Here is a 25,686-nt window from a genome sequence, read left to right on the forward strand (position 1 = left end):
ACGATGGGAGGAAATCGGACTAGCCTCCACTAGCCCTATTTCCCCCCACTGTGTGAATAGCCTCAATGGTTGGAAAACACAGGTTAAAAAAAGAAAGCTTGTTATTGTTTCCATACTTTTAAGGCACAAAAAAGAAAATGTTTGTCCAAACATGTTTTGGGGCGAAAGGTATAGTTTTGGGACAGAGCTGAAATGTTACCTGAAAAAATCCTGCTGCACCTTTCACTCCCAGAACCGGTTTGGACAAATGTTTTGCTCAAGTTGATTTGTTGTTTGATCAAGAATCAAGTGCTAGCATTGATAGATTCTAGCAAGTGAAGTGTAGAGCACGAGAAGAGTTTAGCACTGGAAACAGGATTACAAGAAGAACAATGGGGGCTTCCCTCCCAGGGCTAATAGCAATTTTAGGGGAGGGCCAATTTTCATTTGGGATGATCCCATGAGGGGAAAGAGTTCAATACCCCTTCCCTGCATATCACATCCCAATTCTGATCCCTTCCCACAGCTAAAAACAAAACAAAACAAAACAAAAGACAGAAGCACTAATGTTACATTTAAAGTCCGGCATGACTTGATCCTTAGATCCTTTGGAATCATTGTTGGTAAGCACAGTTGTTGCACAACTGGAACACATTTGTTTAGCACAATTCAGACACATCTAAGAGGGGGTTGGATAACTTCATGGAGGAGAGGTCTATCAATGGCTACTAGTCAGAGTTATAGGCCACTTCCAGCCTCAGAGGCAGAATGCCTCTGAATACCAGTTGCAGGGGAGTAACAGCAAGAGAGAGGGCATGCCCTCAACTCCTGCTTGTAGGCTCCCAGTGGCATCTGGTGTGCTACTGTGTGAAACAGGATGCTGGACTAGATGGGCCTTGGGCCTGATCCAGCAAGGCTGTTCTTATGTTATCTCCTTAAGGTAGTATTCCTTTTGTTGGGATCTTGAATCCTTTTGTCTAAATCCCTTACTCTTTGTTTCTCTTCAGAAATGCCCTTCCATTTTGTGATTTTTAAAAAAGAAATAGTGGCTGACGCACTGCGCAATGGGCCGCAAGAAGCTTGAGCACTGCCTGTGCTCTTGCATGCGCATAAGTTTCAGGCTGCATCCGAGAACAGCAGCACTTGCCAGCAAGGGCTCCATGTCTGGAGTTGTGAGATGGGTTGCCCATTATTTCCAAAGAGAGGCATGTCATACAACTCCACATATGGAGTCCTTACTCCTGCAGTAAAGCACCGTTGCACCTCTTTATACTCTAGATTAATGTTCAGACACTTTCTTTTGACTTCTGTTTAGATGAGGGTGTTATTACAGTTCCTTGTTATGACTGGGATCCATCTGGACATGATTACAAACCACAGTGAGCTCATGTGCACATAAATGTTCATCAACCAATGGTGCAGTATGAAGTAATGATTAGCACAGGTCCTATAATATTATTGTTGATTAGACACTTTCTCCCATCAAAGTCCATAAATACCAAGTCCATCTAGAGTTTAAAAAGTAAAGGTGCTTAAACATTCAGATTTCCTTTGGACTCGCTTACTGCTGTCCCCTCAAGGTTAAATATTTCAGCAAGGCAGTTGGTAAGAAGACATTGGTGGGGGGACACAACAAAGCAGCATATTAAGTTTCATTCAAACACTCTCTTTATACAGGTTTCAAGCATTTTATGCAAGGTTGAAGGGTTCTGTTTTGTGGATTTATCTCATTTACTCCAAAAATACCGCTGAGGATAGCAGCTGGATGAGAGGAGGCTGTACAGTCCCTTGACTACAACTGGGTTGCTTCTAGACATGATTGATTGCAACCTACACCTTGTTCAATTTCCATGAATCCTTGTAATGAGAAACTGTAAGACGACCGAGAGGAACTGAAAAGTGCATGGTGCAAAGGGGGAGAAACGCTCCTTTTAAAAGGTGACTGTTAAAGAGTTGGATGGAAAGTGTTTGCTTAAAAGGTGACCTACAGAAGTAGATAATGAGCACCTGGACTTCTCGTTGATTGCTGTGGGAACTGCTGCAGGTGCGCAGTATGAGTTCAATCCACTGGAAGCTTCTCCATGCACAGCCACATTGAAATGAGTGTGCTGCTTTCAAACCATGCTCCCTTATTAAAATTAGGCTCAACCTGCCTTTGGCCAATTCACCCTTCATCGCTGCTATCCCTGCCCAAGACTTTTTTTTTTAGCTGCTTGCAGATCATCTTAAGAATTCTGAACATTCTTGATTTTCATTTCAAAGAAGCAAGCTTCTTGCCCTGTGGATGCTCAGAAAAGAGAGAATAGTGTCTTCAATTCAATTCAGTAGCAGAAGATGCAGGTTATGAAGTGTTGGGTTTTTCTCTGTGTTCTATTTCCCTTGCATTGCGCTGAGAGCAGCTTCTGCTCCCCATCCTAAGTTTCAGGATTGATTTTCAAAGGAGGCTGTAAGGCTGTAAGAAACTGCTCTTTGAAACAGAGGACAGCATCCAAAGAGTCAAATCCGCCCCCAGATATTTCCCCCCATCCAAGTTCTGGATATGTACTGGCCACAGTATGGGGAGCAGATCTTGTGGGTTGCAAGACAAAAGCAGTGGACAGGGTAAAGCTAAGCACATATCTGTAGCTCACCACTTCTATGTGTCTAAGAGCCGGGTCTCACAACCCGCTAGCCCAATTTTCTCCCATCGTGTGACTAGCCTCTATATTTAGCCAAGTCCCATTCACAGCTTCTGAACAGGGGACGAGTTGGTCTGTATACAAACCCTGCAAAACTTAAAGCTCAATGGTCAGAGTTCTTGAGGAGCTTATTGCAGGCACCGTAATGTATTACAAATGCAGGACTTTGCTTGGAACTGGGTCAGTGGCTTAGTATTTTTGAATTGTGGTTAAAGTTAAAATTTCATCCTACTGGTCTAGCTCCTTTGGTATTACTAGATAAATGTTCATCTTGCTGGAAATGTTCATTAGAAAGGAAACTATTTAAACTCAAAAATTTGCCACCCTTCTCCCCTTTTTGTATGCTGAGCAGTTTAACAACGGCACATTAAATAATCAAGAACTGATGGGAGACTCGCTTCTTATTTTTAATTTCAGTAATTGTCATAGTAATTTGCTGCAGCTTATTAAAATGGCCTAAACTGGGAAACTGAAAAAAGATATTTGTTTTTATTTTTTTAACCTACACATAAAAGAGGTCTTAAAATCTTGTCTGGAGTAAGGGAGAATGCATTATATTGTCTTATTTGAAAAATTGGATAAATCTACCCTTTCATCATTCACTTACCATCTAGTTGCATGTACAACTTCCCTGACAAAGATCTGATGAGTACCAAAAATGAAAATGGACAGCCTGACCCTTTGCTTGAATAGATTATGATGTGGAGGCAGGGGCAGAGCCACCATTGCGTGAACGGGTTCAAAGAACCCGGGCCGCACCCCTCAAGGGGTTTTGAGCCACTTAGCCAAGTGCTGGCTTCCCAGCCTGGCTGGGAACGCATCTCCCTGCCTTTCAAAGCAGGGAGAGCCACTCCCAGCCCCACTGCGAATGTGCCACTGGCTGGGAATTTGCTAGAAAAAGAGGCACAAACTCCATTTCAGAGCAAAACCCCGCCCCCGAGTCTGATGTCAGATGCAGGGGGCGGGGCAGGGAGGTCGTGGTGGCGGGTGAACACGAGCCAACACTGGTCTCTCTATGGGCCTGTGTGAAGGTGCAAAGAGGAGTGAAATGCAGATATCATCACCCATGGCTTGTGTATTTTCTGCTATGCTCTCTTAGGCAAGCATGCCTGGCATTTTGGCACACCAGGAAATTATCTGGGTTGCTTCTGTGGCTGATATGCTCAAGAAGCCCAAAAGCTAAATGCCGCACTGCAACTTGCACAGCCACCTAAAAGGTGCTTGCTGGATATAGATGCACAGATCAGAACTCCAATATATAAAAGTGCATTTGCTTTCAAATATAAAAAGCCCACTTTAGATCTAATGAGCACATTTACAATTTTGAACACTTGGAGTGAGCAACCCATTTTAACAGTCTGGAAAATATTTGGCGAGAGATTTGTTAGCATGCCAGGAAAGCTTCTTAAATCTAACTTCTTAGACTATGACTAACCCTTTTCACATGTTACCATGGTTGTCATTGTTCCATCCACATGTGTCACCGTTCCGTGTCAGCAACAGAAGGTGGCTCTTATGGTACTGATAGCTCACCTAAATCAGATCAAAGAGGCGATTGGGTGACTCAGCCAAATTACCATTAAGCAAAAGATTTACCCTTTTATGTATATTTACACATACATAAATATATGCATTTATATTTATGGGGAAATAACTTGCCTAGGGAGCAAGAGGTTCCTGGTTTGAATCCCCACTGGTATGTTTCCCAGATTATGGGAAACACCTATATCAGGTAGCAGCGATATAGAAATATGCTGAAAGGCATTTTGGGTGGGTGATGGCAATGGTAAACCCCTCCTGTATTCTATCAAAGAAAACCACATGGCTCTGTGGTCGCCAGGAGTCAACACTGAACAGCACAATTTTACCTTTACACATACATAACATAGATAACTTCTGAACAGAGCTTACCTGTGTACAAACACAGAGTGCATTGGGTTTTTTCAGATGATCTGATGAATACATAAAGGTCAGTGGTGGGATTAATGGCTACCCTCCTCATTCTACAAGTTTATGAGTGCACATCATATTTACATAGAGTTATTTCAAAGTTGAAAATGGCATTACAAGCACTTTATAAATAATAATATAATGATGATGATGTTGCCTATAATGCATTCATCCTACTATGACCGCTGTTCAGGTTTCTCAGCTTTCTGAAGCACTAAAAAGCCTCAGAATGTGGGATAATAAAAGTAACAAAAATGATACTGTACAAGAAATCATTCCATTACCAGACTACCTTCAACTCTCTTAAAAGCTACTGTTGGTCTCCAAGCTGGTTTACATGAACAGATAACTCCAGAGACTGAAAACAGCAATTATAAAGTAATGTTCAACCTGGCTCTTTGTAACCAATTGCAATCCAGTGGAGGACATAAAGTCTAGAAATATGTTTGTATCCTAATATAGCATGTACTCCTTGTTCTTAGAGATGTTTCTGTTCAGAAGCTAGTTTCCAGGCCTTTGTATCAGAATAGTGCACTGTCAACCTACTTTACAGCTGAAAAAGTCAAGCCAGCAGATCCTTTCACAGAAGCAAAGGCCACACAATGAGTAAAAAAAGTGCTGAGCTGACTATTTGAGGTAACCATGTAGGAGATGCTAGCAGGCTGTCAAAGATTCCTGCCAGTGACTAAAGGCCACTAGTGCAAATGCAGAGATGGCCCTACACAAAAATAATTAAAGTTAAATAAAAAGTGAATGGGGTAATTTAGTAAGTGGATGGCTGATTTTTAAAAAAAGAGCAGTATCTTCTTTATATTTAATTCTCTTAGACGTGCCCTTCACATGCGTGGCGGAACTCTTGCGAGAGTTCTGGACATGCCGGCAGCCAGCAGTTTGGGTGGGCAGTGGAGACATAGTTGCGGCAGAAGGAGGTTGGCCAGCCAGTGGACTTGGCTTTGCCGGGGGAGAGGGGCCAGTTTGGGTGGGTGGTGGAGCCACGCCCAGAGCAGCAGCCGGTTGGCTGGATGGAGGGCCAAGGAAAAGTGGCTGCTGCTAGGCCAGCTGGCGGGGTGAGGCAAAGCGGCCGCTGCTGGGCCAAGGGGGATAAGAGACGGGACGGGGGAAGAAAAGAGCCATGGTGGCCAGTGGATGCGTGCCGGCAGGAGGAGGAGGCCAGCTGGGGAGCTGAAGACAGACAGACAAGAGAAAGAGGCACAGGGGAAAGCACCGAGGACGGGCAGGTGAGAAGAGACGGTGGTGGGGAAAGCACCGAGGGGCGGGGAAGCGGCAGGGAAGCGGCGGGGAGAGAAAGTGGTGACAGGGGAGAGAAAACAGCAGGAGGCAGGTGGGCCGAAATGGGCCGAGAATGGGGGTTAGACTTGAGGGGGAGAAGGCCGAGAACTAGGGGCAAACCAGAGGTGCAGATGCTCTGTGCCCGGTCGCACTAGTAATTATTATTTGGGCAGTATAATCTATATATTTATTTCTCCTAGGCATACCCATTGCTATTCCCGTGTGTGGCAGCTCTTGCAAGAGTTCGCAAGCAGAAACACCTGATTGGGCAGTGAGGATTCCATATGCAGATAGGGTGAAAGAGCCTGTGAGAACAGAAGCACCATGGTGATTGGGCAGTGGGGATTTCATATGCAGATAGGGAGGAGGAGCCTGTGGCACTGTGGTGATTGGGCAGTGGGGATTCCATATGCAGATAAGGAGGAGGACCCTGTGATGGTTAAGGTCGGTTGGAATGCAACTGTTACTGGTTGGAAGATCTTCTGTCAGCAGCCTGAGGGGAATGAGTGGCCATGGCAGCACTGGCATCAAGGAAGAGCCCAGTCAACCACTGCTGCTGTTTGATGGAGGAGGAGGAGCAGGAGTGCAGCTCAGGTGAGGGTGGGGAGATCTGTGAGGGGACTGTGGCAGGGGGTGAGGGGAGGAATCAAGTACAAGCACGCAGATGCCCTGTGCAGGGTAAGCTAGTTATTATTATGTTTTGCTTACCCAAAATATCTGAGTCTGGAGTCACTCTCCTCCTATCCATAAATTCATATTTTAAAGGCCACAACATGCATAAATTCATTTCTAAACATAAGCTGTTTAAGAAAATCGAACAAATAAATAAATAAGATGGGTTTCATCTTTGCTAGCTGGCATGAGCTTACTCTACATGGTCTTAACTTGGTCTGTGGAGCATTGGTTCTTCCATTTGCATAGCACAGGAACATAGGAAGCTGCCTTCTACCAAGTCAGAACCTTGATCCATCTAACTCAGTATTGTCTACTCTGACTGGCAGCAGCTCTCCAAGGTTTCAGGCAGGAGTCTCTCCCAGCCTTATCTGGAGATGCCAGGGATTGAACCTGGGACCTTCTGCACGCAAAACAGATGCTCCACCATTGAGGTACAGCCCCATCCCCCAGTGTTCATATATGACATTTATTAAAGAACAGGGATTGGAAAGATCTTTTTAATCTCTATGATTTAATAATTGCATTGTTGACATGCACTGTGGATTTCTGAAGCATATGCTCATTGACTTTATCTAACCTTGGCTGTGTTCACACAATCACAGCCATGCTGGTTAAAGAGTTATCTGGGGTCGCTGGACCATGTGAAATTGACTTTGAGAATCCAAAATTTCCAGGCTGGTCAAACTGCTGTGACTAAACCATATTTAACCAGGATAGATAACCAGGATCCTAGTTATCTATCCTGGTTAACCAAAGCAGTTTCACCAGGATTGCCCAGAAATTCTGAGTTATCAACATCAGCACCACAGGCCTCACAGATCCTGTTTAATCCTTTAACCAGCATGGTTGTGATTTTTTGAACACAGCCTTATTCAGTGGAGGTTCCTCTTTAGGGCCAAATGGGGCCAGGCCCTCTGAAGGGAAAAAAAGAGAAGACATTAAATTAAACATTTTATTGTATTAAATCAATTAAACCAAAACATCTGTGTGACCTTAATCACTGCTGATTAAGGTCACAAATTAAAATTTCATCCTAGTTTTATTTTGGTTTCTCCATTGCTTCTCTCATGTCTGAATCATGAGTATAGGCTCTTTCTGGCAGAGGAAGGGACCTGCAGATTACAGATCACATGACAAGATTTCCTTGCTCCAGTCTTCTCAATACAGGGAAGCCCAAAGTGGCTTCTCTTGTCTTGGCCTAGAGTCTTGAAACTTGCCACACACAAGCAGTGTTCTCTCTAATTTTCAGCCTATTTCCCAGTAGGCTTATGAGATAATCTGGCATTCTGTGTGAGTATCCATGTGTCCTCCCCATCAACTTCGCAACGCCTGGACCGATATAAACCAAATTGGGTACAGTTGTAGGGACATATAGGGACACCTCAATGGCATAGTTTGTGATGATGTCATCCACCCCAATCCAAGATGGTGGACACATAAACTTTTGAGGTGCAAGTGGGTTAACTTGTGAACTACCTGATTTGAACCAAATTTGCTACACAGGGATGCCCAAATGGCATGGTGTGTGATGATGTCATCCACTCCAATTCAAAATGGCGGCCACATGAACATCTGAGGTGCAAGTGGGCTAACTTGTGGACTGTCACACAGGGACACCTCAAAGGTGTCGTTTGTGATTTTGTCATCCACACTGACTCGAGATGGTGGACGCATAAACTTTTGAGGCGCAAGTGGGCTAACTTGTGAATCGCTTAACCCATTTGAACCAAATTTGGAACAGCTGTAGTGAGTGACACACAGGAACACCTCAATGGTGCAGTTTGTAATGATGACATCCACCCTGATCCAAGATGGCAGACACATGAACATTTGAGGTACAAGTAATCTAACTTGTGGACCTTGATTTGCACCAAATTTAGTCCAGATGTAGAAACAGTGAAAGGAAAGTAGGCTGATTAGTTCTTACTAGAATAACTTGTTTTAATCTGTGTGTGGAATGAGGTTTGTTCTGGGCGACAGTATCAAGGCACTGTGCGCGTACACATGCATTCAGAGTGGGGCCTTCCTGATTCAACCTGAGCAGGTTCTAAAATTAACTAAGCGGACATTAAAAACCATGTGAGGGCGCACACACGTGCATGCCTTAGAGGAAGCACTGCACATAAGGGGAAGGAGGTCAGGGCCCCCTGTAGTGAATTTGACCCCCTGTAGTGAATTTGAATTGATCAATCTCGATTTTTTTCCCCTTCCCCACTGCAGGAACAGGCAGACCATTTAAAAGGGATTAAAAGGATTTCACACCTTTGAATCCCTTAATGGCTAGAATCCCTTTCTAACCACAAAAACAGAAACATTCAAAGTACTTTCACTTTTACCAACTGTGTGCTTTGGCAATGGGGAACACAAACATTAATATAAAATCAAAAGAATGTCCTTGTTCCTCTACATGGTGGTGGAATGATGGTCCTATGGGGGGCTTCAGATCCAGAACCTTTTGTAAAGTTCTGGCTTGAACAAGCCAGATTTCACTATGCCTAGCCATTTTTTTGGCAGAGCGTGGGGATCAAAAATTCACCAAAAATCAGAGGACTGACCCATACCTTTGAGAAAAATAGTTACAAAGAGTCCTGTTAAGGTGGACTTCATGTGTGCCAGATTTCATAACTGTATGCCCATCCATTCTGGAAATATAAAGGGGGGCAAAAAGGGCATGCTGTTACCCTTTTTCATGAAGGTCAGATTCTTCCACATGCTGGTGGAATGATGGTCCAAGGGGGATCTTCAGTTTCAGAGGTTTTTATAAAGTTCTGGCTTGAAACAAGCAAAAAATCAGGGGATTGACCAATTATCTTCAACGTTGCGACAGGGGGCTCCAATCTCCTTCCCCACATTTCAAGGCTTTAGGACCAACCAGTGATTTTTAGTGATTTTGTTTTTCATTTCCCCCATTCATCTCAATGGGGAAATTCCTACTCCATTTTGCTGACTCCAAAATTCTGAAGTATTTTTGAAATTAATTTTGATATTTCAGAATTAATTCTGACTTTACTCATCCAATTTTTAAAAAAATCCTGGATTCAGATTTTACAGATTTTTACCAAACTGGTAATTCAGATAAAAGCTGAATTTTCAAATCCAAATTTGCACAGGCCTAGCATTTATATCCTAGTGTGCTAAACTGGTTTTGTGTGTGTCCTTGGATGGATCTGCCAGTATGGGAATTATGAATCTTTGAGGAGGGTGTTAGAGAACATAGGAAGCTACCTTCTACTGTGTCTATATTTTTATATTTGTGTGTACTGTAGGAGAGAATTTATCTTTGGGAAATATGGGAACTGGTGTTCAATATGGGGATTAATAACATTCATATTGTGTTTCTGAGTGTTAAAAGTACTCCACAGATGCAATTTCATGAACTATGATAAAAGTACTGTAACGTAGGTAAGTTTGGGCAATGGAGTTAAGTGATATCAGGTGGCTATCGACTAAGTTCATGCAGGTGCTATACTACTACCTTTTGAATCTTTAAGAGCTTCTCATTGCCAAAAGTGTGCCACCACCCCCCACTACCATAAAAAGTGTGTGTGTGGTAGTGGCTTGGCAAAAAACCCAAAACTTCTGACTTCACCAGCCACCACTCGTTTTCAGTTGCCCAGGTATTTTGAATGATTTGCATAGCATGTGTGCTCAGAGCGTTAAACATATTTTGTTTTGTATAGTGAAAATTTCCTTTCTTGTAGCTGGCACAGCCAACAGGAGTGAACACTGTGACTGAATATCTCTAAAGAAAAGACCGCCATTTTCATGCAGCTTCTTTTCAGAGCAGAAGCAAATGTCAAGCAATCATTTGCCTTAGCTGGATTAAATAGAACTCTTGACCTTCTTTGGATTGGCAATTAGCATATAGTCAATTTTGTAAGACTGCACATATTCAAGCTAGTTTGAAGATCTAAGAGCAATTTCCAGCACTCAGTGATTTAATTCCCTGGGGAATTTTAAATCCAGGAACTATCTATTAAGTAGAAATGGGTGTGATCCACAGTTGGAATTAGAACATGTATACGTAAGTCAATTAACACCCAGTTATAATCATGTTTACTCAGGAGTATGTCCTATTGATTTTAATGAGACTTTCTTCTAGCTAAACATTTAGGACTACAGATTTAGAGCTTGATCCTAAACATGTTTACTCAGAAGAAAGTCCAACTGAAGTGAGAACAGGATTGCAGCCCTAAGACACAATCCTATGCTCACTTCTTTGGAAGTAAATGCCACTGAACTCAGTGGAACCTATTTCCAAGGAATCACACATATGATCTGGCTGTAAACCTCACAACTGCAGTTCAGCAAAGCCTAGAGGGCCAAGCAAGTCTGAATGGAAGCAGACAACTAGACTACTTTGTAGATTTACAAATGGGCATACTGGGCAAGTACTGTATAGTGTCTTTAGGCATTTTACAGCAACAAATTCAGCCTATCAGATAAAGGGAGCTTACACCGGATTCTTGAGCTGAGCAGCATTAGCAGCAGCATATTTTAAAGGCCACAACATGTATTGAGCTGGCGTTAAGAAAACTTCATAACCTGGGATCAATACACAGGCATTATCTTAAATTGACTTAGATTGTCTCATGGAAAATAGCACTAACAGAGAAATGACTTTTGTAAATGTGGAACAAGACTAAAGCATGTGGGGCAGCTGTCCAGGATGCGCAGCGCACAAGCAGTAGAAATGTGGATATTTTTTAAACATGCAAAAATTATACTAAGTGAACACACACAGAGAAATAAAGGCTTTGCAAGCTCTCATGTTCTTTTTTTAAAAAAGACTGTGGTTCAGCAAAGTTCAGGGGACATGAGAAAATATGAATGGGGAAACAGCAGAGAGAGTTAGGACTGGGAGAAATGGGCACAGAAGTACTTGGGTAGTTAGGGTGCGAGTTTTTATAACACAGGTAAAACCTGTACACCTAGGTTGTATTTCACCAATCATCACATTATATATCAAGCAACCATCTCTCAATACCTGTTCAGTTGAGAAGCACAGGACAACCCTGCTACCTCATCCCTGAATCCCCAAAGGGATCCCATAGCCCCACGCTTTTTCATTTCAAAATCATTAGGACACACTACACATATTTCAAATTTCATTCCAGAATAATGAGGGCTAGGCGTTTTTGATTCTACTGATTGCTAAGATTCTGCATCTTTCACCCCCAGTCTCTGTGCCAGATAGGTAGGTTCTAACCAGGCACAAGCTATTCATAAACACTCTCAGATAGCAACTTGCTAACAGCAGAATGTATCAAGTTACCCCTTGTAATTAATAGGAAGCACACTCTAGATGAGAAGGAACAGTTCCAACTCTAGCCCCATTAAATAATTTCTGACTTTATTTTAAGAGGGCTGTGATGAAATGTCCCTAGTAGTTAAATCATCATTGACAAGATGATTAAAAAAACCAACACTGATTTAAGTGGAGGCAGGATTGGCACTCACTGCATGGGTTTGTGCTCTATTGGTTTGCTTAAATAGGAAAGCATCCTTTAGCTTATGAATGTGGCTGTGTTTTCAGGCAAACTTCAGTCCCAACTGTACAACAGAATGCAGTTTCATTTAGTACAGGTTCCATCTATTTGGAACTATGGTCTACCAAAAAGTAAATCGTAAGCGTTTGACACAGTATATTGACTTGCAGTGTTGATGTAACAGGCTGGGGACATGAGCATAATATTATGCTTTGTAATAATGTACTGGTGTGCTTGTTGATATCCTCCACACTAAGCATGGATTCAACCCTGTCAAATATATGCACATTTTCAGGGAAAACATCACTGTAGTATCAGAGTTTTAATGTTCTTAAGAAATTATTGTTGGAACAATTACAAAAAGGGATCATGTACAGTGTAAAGCTAAGAAGCATAGATGACTTCTACAAAACCAAGACTCGTGGATATCAGTGAATATGGCCATCTTCCAACATTTTGCAGCCTCTCCAAAATACTGGTGTCCTTGGCATTATTTTATGCTAGGCCACCTCCTGTCATGCCCTGCCTGCTTGGAAGCGCTTCCCCTTGCTTCCCCTTGTGGCAGCCCACCATATTGCAAGCAGGCTCCTAGGCTTCTGAAGCCCTGAGCAAGCCCCAACCCAGGCATCCATTCCTTGGCCTTCTCACTGTGGCAGGTAGGATAAAGAGACTTCCTGGATGGTACAGGCCTTGCCTCAGTATCAAAGTTCCTTGATCAGATGTGCATCTCCTAGCTGTTTTTCCTGATTATTTGGTGCGACCTCTGGCCTGTTTGTGACTTCTCTTTACCTGCTTGATCCCTCTGGCTCCTGACCACTGATCCAGTTTGACCTCTGGAGTGGCTCTGACTCCTAGCTTCTGTCTTGACCCTCTGACTTGGTGGTTAATTGGTATTGATCTTCTGCGCACTTCTGATCTTTAGCTCCTGTCTCAATCCTCGGCTCTGGTTCTTGACAGATTACCTGTCTCGACTCCTGGTGGGTTCTTGGTTCGTGATTTCTGCCTTAACCATCTAGCTACTTGGCTAGCCCTGTGTTTCTGATGATCTCAATCCTGGCTTCTGAATTCACACCTCCAGACCAGCTGATCGGACAGTATATATTACATACATTGAAATGTAATGTATAGGATGGAGGAAATCTGGCATGGCAGTAGTACATGTGAAAAGAATCTTGGGACTGCAGCTAATCACAAGCTGAATATGTCAATTGTGTGATGCAGGTGCAAAAAAAGGTAAAGATTTTAGACTGCATTAATAGAACTAGAGTTTTCAAATCATGAAAAAAAGTAATTCCACATTGTAGTAGGGTGTCCAGTTCTGGGTGCCACACTTTTAAAATATAAAAAATAGGAATGGGTTCAGAGGAGCACAACAAAAAATAGTCAGGAGTCTGGAAAACAAGCTTTATGGAAAAAAACTGACGGAAATGGATCTAAGACCATAAGAACATAAGAACAGCTCTGCTGGATCAGGCCCAAGGCCCATCTAGTACAGCATCCTTTTTCACACAGTAGCCCACCAGATGGCGCTGGAAGCCACAGACAGGAGTTGAGGGCATGCCCTCTCTCCTGCTGTTACTCCCCTGCAACTGGTACTCAGAGGCATCCTGCCTTCGAGGCTGGAGGTGGCCCACAGCCCTCCGACTAGTAGCCAATAAGAGACCTCTCCTCCATAAAGTTATCCAAACCCCTCTTAAAGCCATCCAGGTTGTTGACTGTCACCACATCTCATGGCAGAGAATTCCACAAGTTGATTATGCATTGTGTGAAAAAGTACTTCTGTTTGTTGGTCCTAGATTTCCTGGCAATCCATTTCATAGGATGACCCCTGGTTCTAGTGTTATGGGAGAGGGAGAAGAATTTCTCTCTATCCACTTTCTCCACTCCATGCATGATTTTATAGACCTCTATCATGTCTCCCTGTAGTCGTCTTTTTTCTAAACTAAAAGCCCCAGGTGTTGTAGCCTTGCCTCATAAGAAAGGTGCTCTTGGCCCCTGATCGTCTTGGTTGCCCTCTTTTGCACCTTTTCAGGTGACCACAATTGTATGCACTATTCCAGGTGTGACCACACCATAGTTTTGTATACAGGCAATATAATATTAGCATTGTTATTTTCAGTCCCCTTCCTAATAATCCCTAGCATGGAATTGGCCTTTTTCACAGCTGCTGCACATTGAGTCAACACTTTCAATGAGCTGTCCACCATGACCCCAAGATCCCCCTCCTGGTCAGTCACCGACAGCTCAGATCCCATCAGCATATACTGAAAGTTGGGACAATAATGGAAGTAACTGAAGCAATAAATCAAAGCAAGGCCAATAAGGCGCCAGGACCTGATGGACTGTCAGCTTTGTACTATAAATCATTTAAAGATCAAATTTTACAGCCTTTGCAATGGACTATGAATGATATTTTGCAAAGAGGAATTATGCTGGATTCTTGGAAGTATGCAAATATTGAGGTAATCCCAAAACCGGATCAAGATTTAATACTAGTTAAAAATTACAGCCAATTTCACTTTTAAATAATAATAATAACAATATTAATTATTATTATTATTAATAATAATAATAATAATAATAATAATAATAATAATTCGATAATTCGATTTCTATACTGCCCCTCCAAAAATGGCTCAGGGCGGTTTACACAGAGAAATAACAAACAAATAAGATGGCTCCCTGTCCCTCAAGGGCTCACATTCTAAAACGAAACATAAGACACACACCAGCAACAGTCACTGGAAGTACTGTGCTGGGGGTGGACAGGGCCAGTTACTCTCCCCCTGCTAAATAAAGAGAATCACCACGGTAAAAAGTGCCTCTTTGCCCAGTTAGCAGTTATTTAAAGTTTACTGCATGTTATGTTTTAAAAGAAAATTATTATAAAATGATGTATAGGTGGTTTTAACACCAAAAAAACTGGCATTAATGTATAAAAATGTTTCAAACAAATGTTGGAAATGTGGACACTCTGAAGGAACCTTTTTTCATATGTGGTGGACTTGTAGGAAGGCTAAAGCATTTTGGGACATGATATATAATAAGTTAAAGAAAATATTTAAAATGACATTTCCTAAGAAGCCAGAATCCTTCCTGCTGGGAATAACACAAGGAGTGTTCTCTACAACTAATTTAACATTCTTTATGTACGCTACCACGGCGGCCAGAATAATATATGCACAGAAATGGAAGAGCAACGAACTGCCTTCAAAAGAAGATTGGCTGATAAAAATTTCGGAATATGCGGAGATGGCAAAACTTACAGTATTGATAAGAGATCAAAATTTAGAATGTTTTAAAGAAGATTGGAAACCATTCTTATTGTATTTAAAGAACTATTTTCCTAATATTGATTTTACAACTGGGTTTGAAATTTAGTACTATTAGCAGGTTGAGTAGATCAAAATTGTATTTGTAAGGTTTAAATCTATGTTTTGAATTATTATTATAGCAAGGCTTAATTATATAGTTGGTGATTCACGAGGAGGTGTGAGCGGGAAGTCCACATTTGTTTAATGTGTTGTGAATGATTATTGTTAAAATTAATAAAAATTTAATTTAAAAAAAAAAGAAAGTTGGGGTTTTTCCTCCCGACATGCATCACCTTACACTTGCTAACATTGAACCACATTTGCCATTTTGTCGCCCACTCCCCCAGTCTGGAGACATCCTTTTGGAGCTCCTCACAATCCATTTTGGATTTCACAACCTGAAAGAGTTTGGTATCATCTGCAAATTTGGCCACCTTGCTGCCTACCCCTGCTTCTAGATCATTTATGAATAAATTAAAAAGCACCGGTCCCTGGACAGATCCCTGGGGGACCCCACTTCTTACTTCCATTGTGAAAAATCTCCATTTATACCTACCCTCTGTTCCCTGTCTTTTAACCAGTTAGCAAATCCACACATGTACTTGTCCCCTAATCCCATGACCACTAAGTTTCCTCAAGAGTCTTTGATGATGAACTTTGTTGAAAGCTTTTTAGAAGTCCAAGTATACTATGTCAACTGGATCACCTTGATCCACACACTTGCTGACACTCTCAAAGAACTCCAAAAGGTTGGTGAGACAAGATTTACCTTTGCAGAAGCTATGCTGGCTCATTCCCAGCAGGGCCTGTTCTTCTATGTCTTTAACATTTTATCCTTGAGGATGCTTTCCATCAGTTTGCCTGGAACAGACGTTAAGCTAACCGGCCTGTAATTTCCTGGATCACCCCGGATCCCATTTTGAAAATTGGTGTTATACTGGCTACTTTCCAGTCCTCCAGTACAGGGATAAGTTATATATTTTAGCAAGGAGGTCGGCAATTTTATATTTGAGTTCTTTGAGGACTCTTGGATGGATGCCATCCAGCCCTGGCAATTTATTAGTTTTTCCAGACAGTTCAGAACACCATCTCTTGTCACTTCTATCTGATTGAGTTCTTTAGCCTCCATCCCTGAAAAGCCTGGTTCAGGAAGAGGTATATGCTCAGTATCCTCTGCCGTGAAGACGGATGCAAAGAACTCATTTAGCTTCTTATGGTCCAACTGCTTCCCTGGCAGGTTTCCTGCTTCTGATGTATTTAAAGAAATTTTTGTTATTCCCTTTGATGTTTTTTGCTAAATGTTCCTCAAACTCTCTTTTTGCCTCCCTTATTGTCACTTTGCATTTCTTTTGCCAGAGTTTGTGTTCCTTTCTGTTCTGCCAGGTCAACAGATGGGGAGCAGGACATAATAACACTCTATACCGAAAGGGCTGCCACGAAGAAGAGGGCAAAGAGATCCACTGGGCTTAAATTATATGATGGTAGATTTGGGTTGAATATTAGAAGAAAATGCTTAATGGTAAGAGTAGTAAAATAATGAAACCAATTATCTGTGTGGAGGTGGCTCTTTCTGGAGGCCTTTAAGCAAAGGCCAGCAGTTGGGGGGTGCTCTAGCTCTGGATTCCCTGCATCGAGTAAGAAGTTACGCTAGATAGCTACAAGGTGCCATCCATTTCTATGCTTTGGATCCTGTCCAAAATTAATACCAGAACTAGGACATCTTGTATACTATCCAAAATATATTGGTGTATGAAAATAAACATGGGCAGTCTATTTTGGGGGAAACCATTTAAAAGAAAAAGTAGGTTTGGATATAAATGCAGGAGATGCAGAAGCATATATTTAGGAATTAAGGTATGGGACTAAAGTAAGGGAAGGACTAGATGTGAAGAAGTATTTTTAGCACAACTAGCAAACACTGAATGGCCTTGCCTGTTCAAGTGTAAAAATCTATAACCTGGCACAAAATCATGAGAATTTTAGGTGGTATTATTTTTTTAAAGACAAAACAAAACAACGAACACAAACTATAGCCCTTATAGTTGGGGACAGATGTTTAAGGTATGAGAGCAAAGTCTCTTAGAAGCTCAAAAAGGAGTTTGGCAGTCTTTGAGTATTCTGACAGCTGGGCCTTGTCTTAGAATAATTTCATGCCCTTCCAGTTTTTGTCATTTTTGCCCTTGTACCATACATTACAGGCTCCTGTTCCTTTTTAGCCATCCATCTTCCCTGTCCCTTCCTTGTAGGAGAGGCAAAGATGCTGGCAGACAATACTAGACTGCCTAGTGCCGCAAGAGGGGTGGTGAAAGTGGCTGTGAAGAAGCTATCAGCCCCTGTTCTAGGCAGATATCATTCACAGTAGGCATAATTACTGCAGTGCCATGGAATCACCCATAATCCTGTAATCTCACAAGTAGTGGAGAAAATAGAGAGCTTTTTATTGTTGAACGTTTGTCTTCATTCAACTGACATAAGGCAACACAAGTTCCAAATAAGCTGTATATTCAATAAAATAAAATAAGAGAGCTTAAGCTCATTTATAATTATCTGGTACTGGAAACTGCGGAGTTATCTACAGTTCTTTGCTGTATCTATAATGCTTAGAAAGCTCCTTACAGCAAAGAATATTGTGCCCCTTTACCAGAAAGTTGTTCTAAGCAGCTTTTCGATTATCTGCTTTCAGCTCACTTAATTTTTAGGTGGCATTTTTAGTAAACAAAATGTTTCCAAAGCATCAGAGGAACATCTCTTGGATTTCTGCTTTGGGCATAAGCAAAATCACACTTTAGCAAGACACACTTTAAAGCAGGGGTAGGCAACCTTGTCACTCCAGCTGTTGTTGAACTCCCAACATCCCCAGGGGTACACCTAGGTAATTTTGAAGCCCAGACTTTCCAGCTTCAATAGATATAGGCTGCAGTTTCTTTGTTACTGAAGCATAATAGTTAGGGATCCATATTATTCCTTTGTTGTACAATTCATATTCGTCTGCTGTTGGTTTCGTAGTCCAACCAAAAGAGCTGAATTTAATTTATAAAGCTCTCTGTGAACTACTCAGGGCCAGTCTAAGGTCAGCTACCGCTAGAGCCCCCAAGGTAGTAATCATCATTCTTGCTCTATGCACATCACAGCAATTAATAATGACTGAAGTGCTGGTAGTTCTGTTCTTGAAATATCATTTTGGGAAGTCAGTGAAAGAACATTTTGTGTGGCAGATCTACCTCTCTACCAGGAGAATAGCTCAGATCCTATGTTTCTTTATGGGGGAAATGGTAACCAATAAAACCCATCTTTTAGACTTTGTTAAAAGGAACAGAAAAGCATGTATCAGCTAACCTGAATTAGATCTAAGAGACTTTTCTAAGGACTATCATTTTACATAAAGACAGCAGCATTCTCTTGTAATAGTAACAATATTCACAAAAGGGTATATAACTGTTACAGGGAACATGACTTTAGCATCATTTGTGTGAAAACCTTTCTACTCTAGGCCATGAGAATAAATGATGTTGAATTACAGTCTGCTCATGCTCTCTCGCTCTCTCTGGAAAGCTACAGAAATATTCTAGGCTAGCCATAGGCCAAGAGAACATACATAATGGCCACGAGTGCACATAATGCGGGGACTGGAGTGGGAGGGACCCGCGGGTTCCTTACTGTTACATCTGGACCTAGCCAACTCCAGTCCAGTCTGTAGCACAATCTGAGGTTGTGCTGACAAGACTCCAGTTTGAACCTTCAGTTTGTAGTGAGGTTCAGCTGCTCCAAACCGAGGGTCAAGGGAGCCTCCCTGCCACCGGAGGCAGCACTGGAGGCTGCATTTGGCTGGACTGAAGTTGAGGGAAGAAGCTCCTCCCTCTCTTCCTCCCTGATTGGCTATGCAGGCTGTCCTTCAAGAAAGAAGCCCGCAGCGCCATCCTCCCCATCTCTCTGCAGTCTCGCTGACTGCATATAGGATGCTGTCCTGAATGTCCGAATGTGGATTGTAGGGGGGGGGAGGGGACATGGAAACATGGGTTCATTGGACCCACGGTTCTACGTTACATGTGAATTCAGCAATCACTGCCTATAGGAAACTCATTTTTATTATATACATATTCTCTTATCTGCAGTAGTAGCCCAATCTTTAAACAAGGTTTTGTTCAGTCCCTTTTATGCCACAGAAGTACTGGTATACATATGCCAAGCATGGGTTCTTTTGCTATTTTCACTGCAATGTGAGCCCAGGAACTGAGTTGCTACTACCTACATAGAGCTAGCCAGTCTTCAAACACACAGTGGAGAAAACCCAGCCTTTTCAAACTGTTTGTTCTAGCTGGGCATAATAATTTTTATTCTGTTCCAACATCTCTCTGTGCTCTCATTTCTTATCTTTGAAATGAGCTTTTAAAAGAAAAAGATAAATCTTTCAGCACAGCCTTTAACAACTTCAGGAGAGTGTAATGAAGCTATCCCCCCTCTGGCCGCAACAGGCTCAATTGCCAGCTCCAGTCTTCTTTAGCTCTTAAAAGCCAATGGGCCATTTCGTCTTGTTGATTACATGCCTAAAATCCTCTTCCTCCTAGCCTTGACAGTGATCTCTTTGTGAACTGTGTCAAAGAGCATCTGGCCTTCTGTTTCAGTAAGAGGATACCAAGCTCCTGCTTCACTGAACAGCAGAAGGGTAGGATGCATAAAAGCAATCTAAAAGGACAGACGTAATGATGGTTCAGAGCTCTATATGGAAAATAGTCAGATGATATTCATATTTCAGTACAAGGCTTCAGAAAACTTTCAATTACCAAGCAAGCTCATTTTAATCCTTTCATGCCTGAAGTTGCTTTTCTTCCTAGCACCAACTTCATGGCTGCCAAGTGACTGGTAAAAAGTCCTTTCCAATCCAATATAATAGTCCTGGTCCAAAGCTCTGCAGGGCTTGGTGCTCACATGCAGCTTAGTGTGAGCAGTGGAGCACTTCAGTGCCTTATTATATTGCATTGCTATGTTTATCTTTTAGCATAGCATTTCTCTCTCTCTCTCTCTCTCTCTCTCTCTCTCTCTCTCACACACACACACACACACACACACACACACACACACACACACCCTCTCTTTATGATCCAGAAAGAGATGAAACATACCTCTGTTAAAAGAACACAGGAGAAGCTCATCAAGTAACCCATAGCTACACTTTTCATTTATATTCAGCTGAGCACCAGAAACAATAATAAAAACAACTAAAAGCAAATGCACATCCAGATTTCTATACGACACATAAGGTACTATCTGCTAACATCTGTGGGAATACTCTAAAATAAAATAGTTTCCGATCTTTACATCCACATAATAAATTGACATGAATTTTCTAGAAGTTCTGTTGCACTTCTCACAATAATATGTGCAGGGAAGACTCAGGGTTATTCCACCTTGACAACAAAGCCGGGGGGAATAATTAAAGAATCTTCAGTCTTGTATTGACAGTCATTTCATTATTAACCAAAGGTTTTGTTCTTTCCCATTGCTGTGCAGGTCTCTCTCTTGAAGACTCCAGCAGGGAGGGGAAGGGATTAAAGAGTACAGTAATTCTACTAAGGAATCATCCTGTTCTTCTTACTGACATCCTCCAATCAGACTGGAGCAAGGAATAGTATGGGATATTTACAGAGAGATCACATGAGAGCGCCTTCTTCTGCATGATCCCCACTGCACATTAAGGTCATCTGAGGAGGTTCGTCTCTAGTTACCACCAGTTCGTCTGGTGGCAACTCAGAAGCGGGCCTTCTCTGTAGCTGCTCCTGGCCTATGGAATGCAATCCCGGCAGAAATCTGTAATTTGAGTTTATTACTATCTTTCAGGAGAGCCCTTAAAACCTATCTGTTTGGCCTGGTCTTTCAGGGTTTTTAAATTGTTTTAAATGGTTGCCCTGGTTTTCCAGGGTTTTTAGCTGTGTGAATGTTTAATTGGTTTTATTCTGTTTTTATAGTTTTAATTTTAATTGTTAACTGGTTTTAATTGTTTCTATCCTGTTGTAAACCGCCCTGAGCCATTTTGGAAGGGCGGTATATGAATCGAATAAATAAAATAAATAAATGATTAGACCTTATCTTCTATGGGCAGCGTAACATTCTCACAAATTTTATTCTCTCTTAGCCCTGGTCCAGAAGTGACCACATCAATGGCTGTGATCCTGCATATTACCCTGATCACTGATGTGTGCAAAAAATGTAGAATTGCCGTAACAAAAGAATTGCTGCCTCACAGTGTGTTTGAGATAACAGCGCTCTCTTGTGCTGACAGAATTACAACATGATTATTAAATGACCAGGAGCAAAGGACATGAATTGGAATATATAAATATTCATTGCCAGTATATAAATACTGGTTGTTGTTGAATTTATAGATATTCCTAGTATAGTTCAGAGATGATGACAAATCATAGCTGTACAAACCTGATGTGAGCATTGGGTTCATGTTCTCATTCTGTCTTGGAGATTCTTGGTCTCTTTTCCTGGTTTGAAGCAAACCATAATTTGCTATTTCATTTGAACTGGTGAACTATGCTTTGTGTTTGCCCTGCACAACAGGATCAAAAACCAGGGCTAGATTCCTGATTTAGTGTTACATCTAAACCAAATAGTGCCTAACATCCTAACTTGCAAGTGTGCAGCAAAGGAAGCATGTGTGCATTTGCTACGTTCCAGAGTAAAGCAGTGTGGATGGCTGATTTTAGCTGATGTCCCTTTCTTTTTGGAGTTGTGACACACACACCCGCCACATATGTCCCTAAGAATCATGCAGCCCTCGTTGACATATTTCGGGGTCAAGGAGTGCTTCAAAGGGAAGGAGAGAATGGTGAAAACTGTCCCCCTCACATGGCTGCCAAGGCTATTTTACTCTGCAACGTAGCAAAGGTACATCAGTCATAATGTCAGCCAGTGACACTGGGGCCCAGAGGGGAAATAAGAAGAGAGCCAAACTGTACATGGGTCTGTTGTGTCGTAACATGTGAGGAACAGACAGAGAAGTGCATTTAGTGATTTTGGGGGGCTAGTGAACTGCAATTTGCAAAGGGTATAAAGAGGATTTACTGACGAAGCTTGAATGCTTCAGCCTTTTCTGCAGGAGTAGATAAAGCATGCAGACTCTTTAGTGCACATTTCGAAGAGGCTTTTTATTGCAATGAAGTTAAAAACAAATCTACCTTGCAAATGCTTATTCACAAAGTCACTAACTTTACATTTTTATAACAGATATTACGAAAACAGAATTTGCTTTCTAAAATTTGGTTAAAACTTCTACAGCCTGCAGGGAAGAAGTCTCTTTTATATTGCTCATACAATTCTTATCTGTGGCACTGTGGTCTATTAATGGGAAAAAGAAATGAGAAAATCGAATCTCTACCACCAGGGCCAAAGAAAAATATGCCTCTTTATCCAAAAGGAAGATCAAAACACCATACAGAGCCTTGCATCTAAATTTTCATTCTCCTGCTTCAATTTCTTTATAATTATAAAGTATCTAGTTGACCTCTTAACTTCATTCTGGGATCATTGTACCAGGAGCTAAAAAGGGACAATGCTAGAGTGTGAAATAATGAAGGCAGACCTACAATAACTGCCCAAATGTTTAAAAATCAGTGCCCTATGGTTCTTTCTATAAATGGGATCTGTGTATGTTGTGATAAGATTAAAAAAGTTGTTCTAGTAAGAACCAATATAATATAATAAGAGCCAACGTGGTGTAGTGGTTAGAGTGCTGGACTAGGACCGGGGAGACCAGAGTTCAAATCCCCATTCAGCCATGATACCAGCTGGGTGACTCTGGGCCAGTCACTTCTCTCTCAGCCTAACCTACTTCACAGGGTTGTTGTGAGGAAAAACCTAAGTATGTAGTACACTGCTCTGGGCTCCTTGGAGGAAGAGAGGGATATAAAATGTAAAATAAAAATAATTAAGAAATTAAAAATAAATAAATAAATAAATAATATGCCTACTTTGCTTTAACTATCCCTACAACTGGACTAATTTTAATCCAAATCAGGCAGTTCACAAGCTAGCTCACTTGTGCCTCAAACATTCATGTGTCCGCCATCTTGAGTCAGCATGGCATCATCACAAACTATACCTTTGAGGTGTCCCTATGTATATAACTATAACTGTACCAAATTTGGCCCAAATCGGTTTTCACTTGCAACTCAAATGTTCATGCATCCATCATCTTCAATTGTGGTGGATGGCATCATCATAAACTATGCCGTTGAGGTGTCCCTAGGTGTCCCTACAGCTGTAGCAAGTTTGGTTCAAATCGGTTAGGCGGTTCACAAGTTAGCCCACTTGTACTTCAAAAGTTTACGCATCTGCCATCTTGAATTAGGGTGTATTTCATCATCACAAACTATGCCCTACAATGTCCCCACAACTGTCCCAGGTATTGCAAAGTTGATAGCGGGGGACACACTCATGGATGGACACACACACACACACACAAACACACACACACGATGCCGGGTGATCTCATAAACTTACTTTCCATAAGGAAAGTAGGCTAAAGAGAAGAAGCTTGAAGCCCACAGCCCACCTGGTTTGACAGATGAAGGAGATATGAATCAATGCAAAGTGAAGGCAGTGTCACAAATCCACGAAGAAAAGTCAAATTCTACTTCAGGGGAAAAGAAACCGCTGCATGGAAGATCAGAAAGGAAAGGAGGTCCCAGAAGTTACTAATGACTAAAAGCTGCATCGAAAAGGAAATGGAGTCTACTCTCCAGTTTCATCGGTATAACAGGTGGCAGTAGAACTCACCACTGCAGGGCTGGTGGAGTTCTGGTCAGGTGGCAACCATCACTTAGAGTAGCTATTCTGACTTCTCAATTCTCAGACTTCTAGGAAAATTTCCAATTTAGAAAAAAACTGGGTTTCACAATTCAGTTTCTTTCATTTGCATTTGCCTCTATCTACTGCAGTTTAATATTTACTAGCCGACCCCACACAGAGCATCTGTGCGGCGCTTTGGGGCCGGCTTTCCCCCCCTCCCTCTTCCTCCTGCCCCGGTCTCTCCTCTCTTTCCCTCCCTCCAGCCCCGCGTTCTCCATCCCTCCTCCCCTCCCGTTCCTCCCCCCACACAGAGCCTCACTAGGTGGCGGGCGGCCAAGAAGGGCCCCGCCGCCCACCTGCCACTGTTCCCTCCCTCCTGTCTGCCTGCCGCCGCGGCTTTTCTCTCTCCTGCTCTGCCCTCCCGCCGCCACTGCTTTTCTCTTCCCCCCACCTGCTGCCGCTGCCTTCTCCCCTCCCCCCCCGCAGCCCGCCGCCACTTTTCTCTCCCCCCACCCTCCGGCTTCCCCCTCTCCTCCTCACTCAGCCGGAACTCTCGCAGCGTGTTGCGAGAGTTCCACCGCCAAATCCTGGGCACGCATGTCCAAAGAGAATTAAATATATAGATACATAGTCTCCTCTATAATTCTCATTTATATTTACGCCTTACTAGTATTGCCTTTCTTCACAGTAATCTAGCAGCAACATGTGTTTTCTTATAGCTCGGATACACACTTTTGGTTTAAATATGGTCTTTGTTTTTGCAAGCCTTAATCACCAGACAAAAACTTACTGGAAATGATAGCAGGGAAGTCAACAGCGATAGGAATACATAGACAACATCTTTGTTGCCTTTTCTGGGAGTGGGGACAAATGAAAGTTAATTTCACCATAGAATGATCAAACAGCAAGGCATTCCTGACACTGGAAGGGTTAACTTTAATTTTCAACTTGTCCATTCACTATTAATTCTGAAGAAATGTCACATTCCATTTGTGCAAAGAAGATTTTCATAAGCATGCAGTCCCAAAGGTGATATTGAAATAGATTGGGCCTTAAAATCTATTTATTTACTCCATGCAATTGTATGACCATTTATTTATCATGGTATGTTTATAGGGGGTTTCCCCCCTGCATAAGTCATATTTACTGAAAAGCAGAAGATATTTTGCTTTTGTTTTATAAGGCATGTTCATAATGCCCACATCCTTGATATCCAAATCTAATTTCTCACCCAAATTGAAAGCTCATGCCACAATAAATATTAAGCTTTAGGTGTCACAAAATTCTTTGTCACATCCTTACAATTCTATATCAGGTTGATTATCTTGATAGGCTCAAGGTATATTGAGCCTCAGAAGAAGTGGCCTTTATTGGTGGTTATCCAACACTAGATCACATATTAAGATCATGTGGTTTCGTCACCCTTTGCCTAACATCCAAAAATAAGATTTCTTGGACAGTGAATACTCTAGTTGCAATTAGAACATTTCCTCCTAAACAATACTCGGCACAATCCAG

At 41.9% G+C, this 25,686-nt stretch overlaps 1 protein-coding gene across 7 annotated transcripts in view; it reads right to left on the reverse strand.

Annotated features, from left to right (window-relative positions):
- MARCHF3 (membrane associated ring-CH-type finger 3) overlaps positions 1–25,686 on the reverse strand; it is a 219,965-nt gene that overhangs the window by 35,861 nt on the left and 158,418 nt on the right. Inside the window, exons 4-5 of one of the 7 annotated variants that reach the window (XM_053292240.1) lie at positions 24,959–25,022; positions 24,208–24,236 (exon numbers count right to left, since the gene is read on the reverse strand). The exons of the other annotated variants lie outside the window; for them this stretch is intronic. Coding sequence (XP_053148215.1) covers positions 24,229–24,236; positions 24,959–25,022 — 72 coding nt within the window. The 3' untranslated portion in view covers positions 24,208–24,228. Of the gene's footprint in view, positions 1–24,207; positions 24,237–24,958; positions 25,023–25,686 lie in introns of those variants that run through there. 7 annotated transcript variants of the gene reach the window in all.

Source organism: Hemicordylus capensis, chromosome 2 (genome assembly GCF_027244095.1).
Source record: "Hemicordylus capensis ecotype Gifberg chromosome 2, rHemCap1.1.pri, whole genome shotgun sequence".
Taxonomy (NCBI): Eukaryota; Metazoa; Chordata; class Lepidosauria; order Squamata; family Cordylidae; genus Hemicordylus; species Hemicordylus capensis.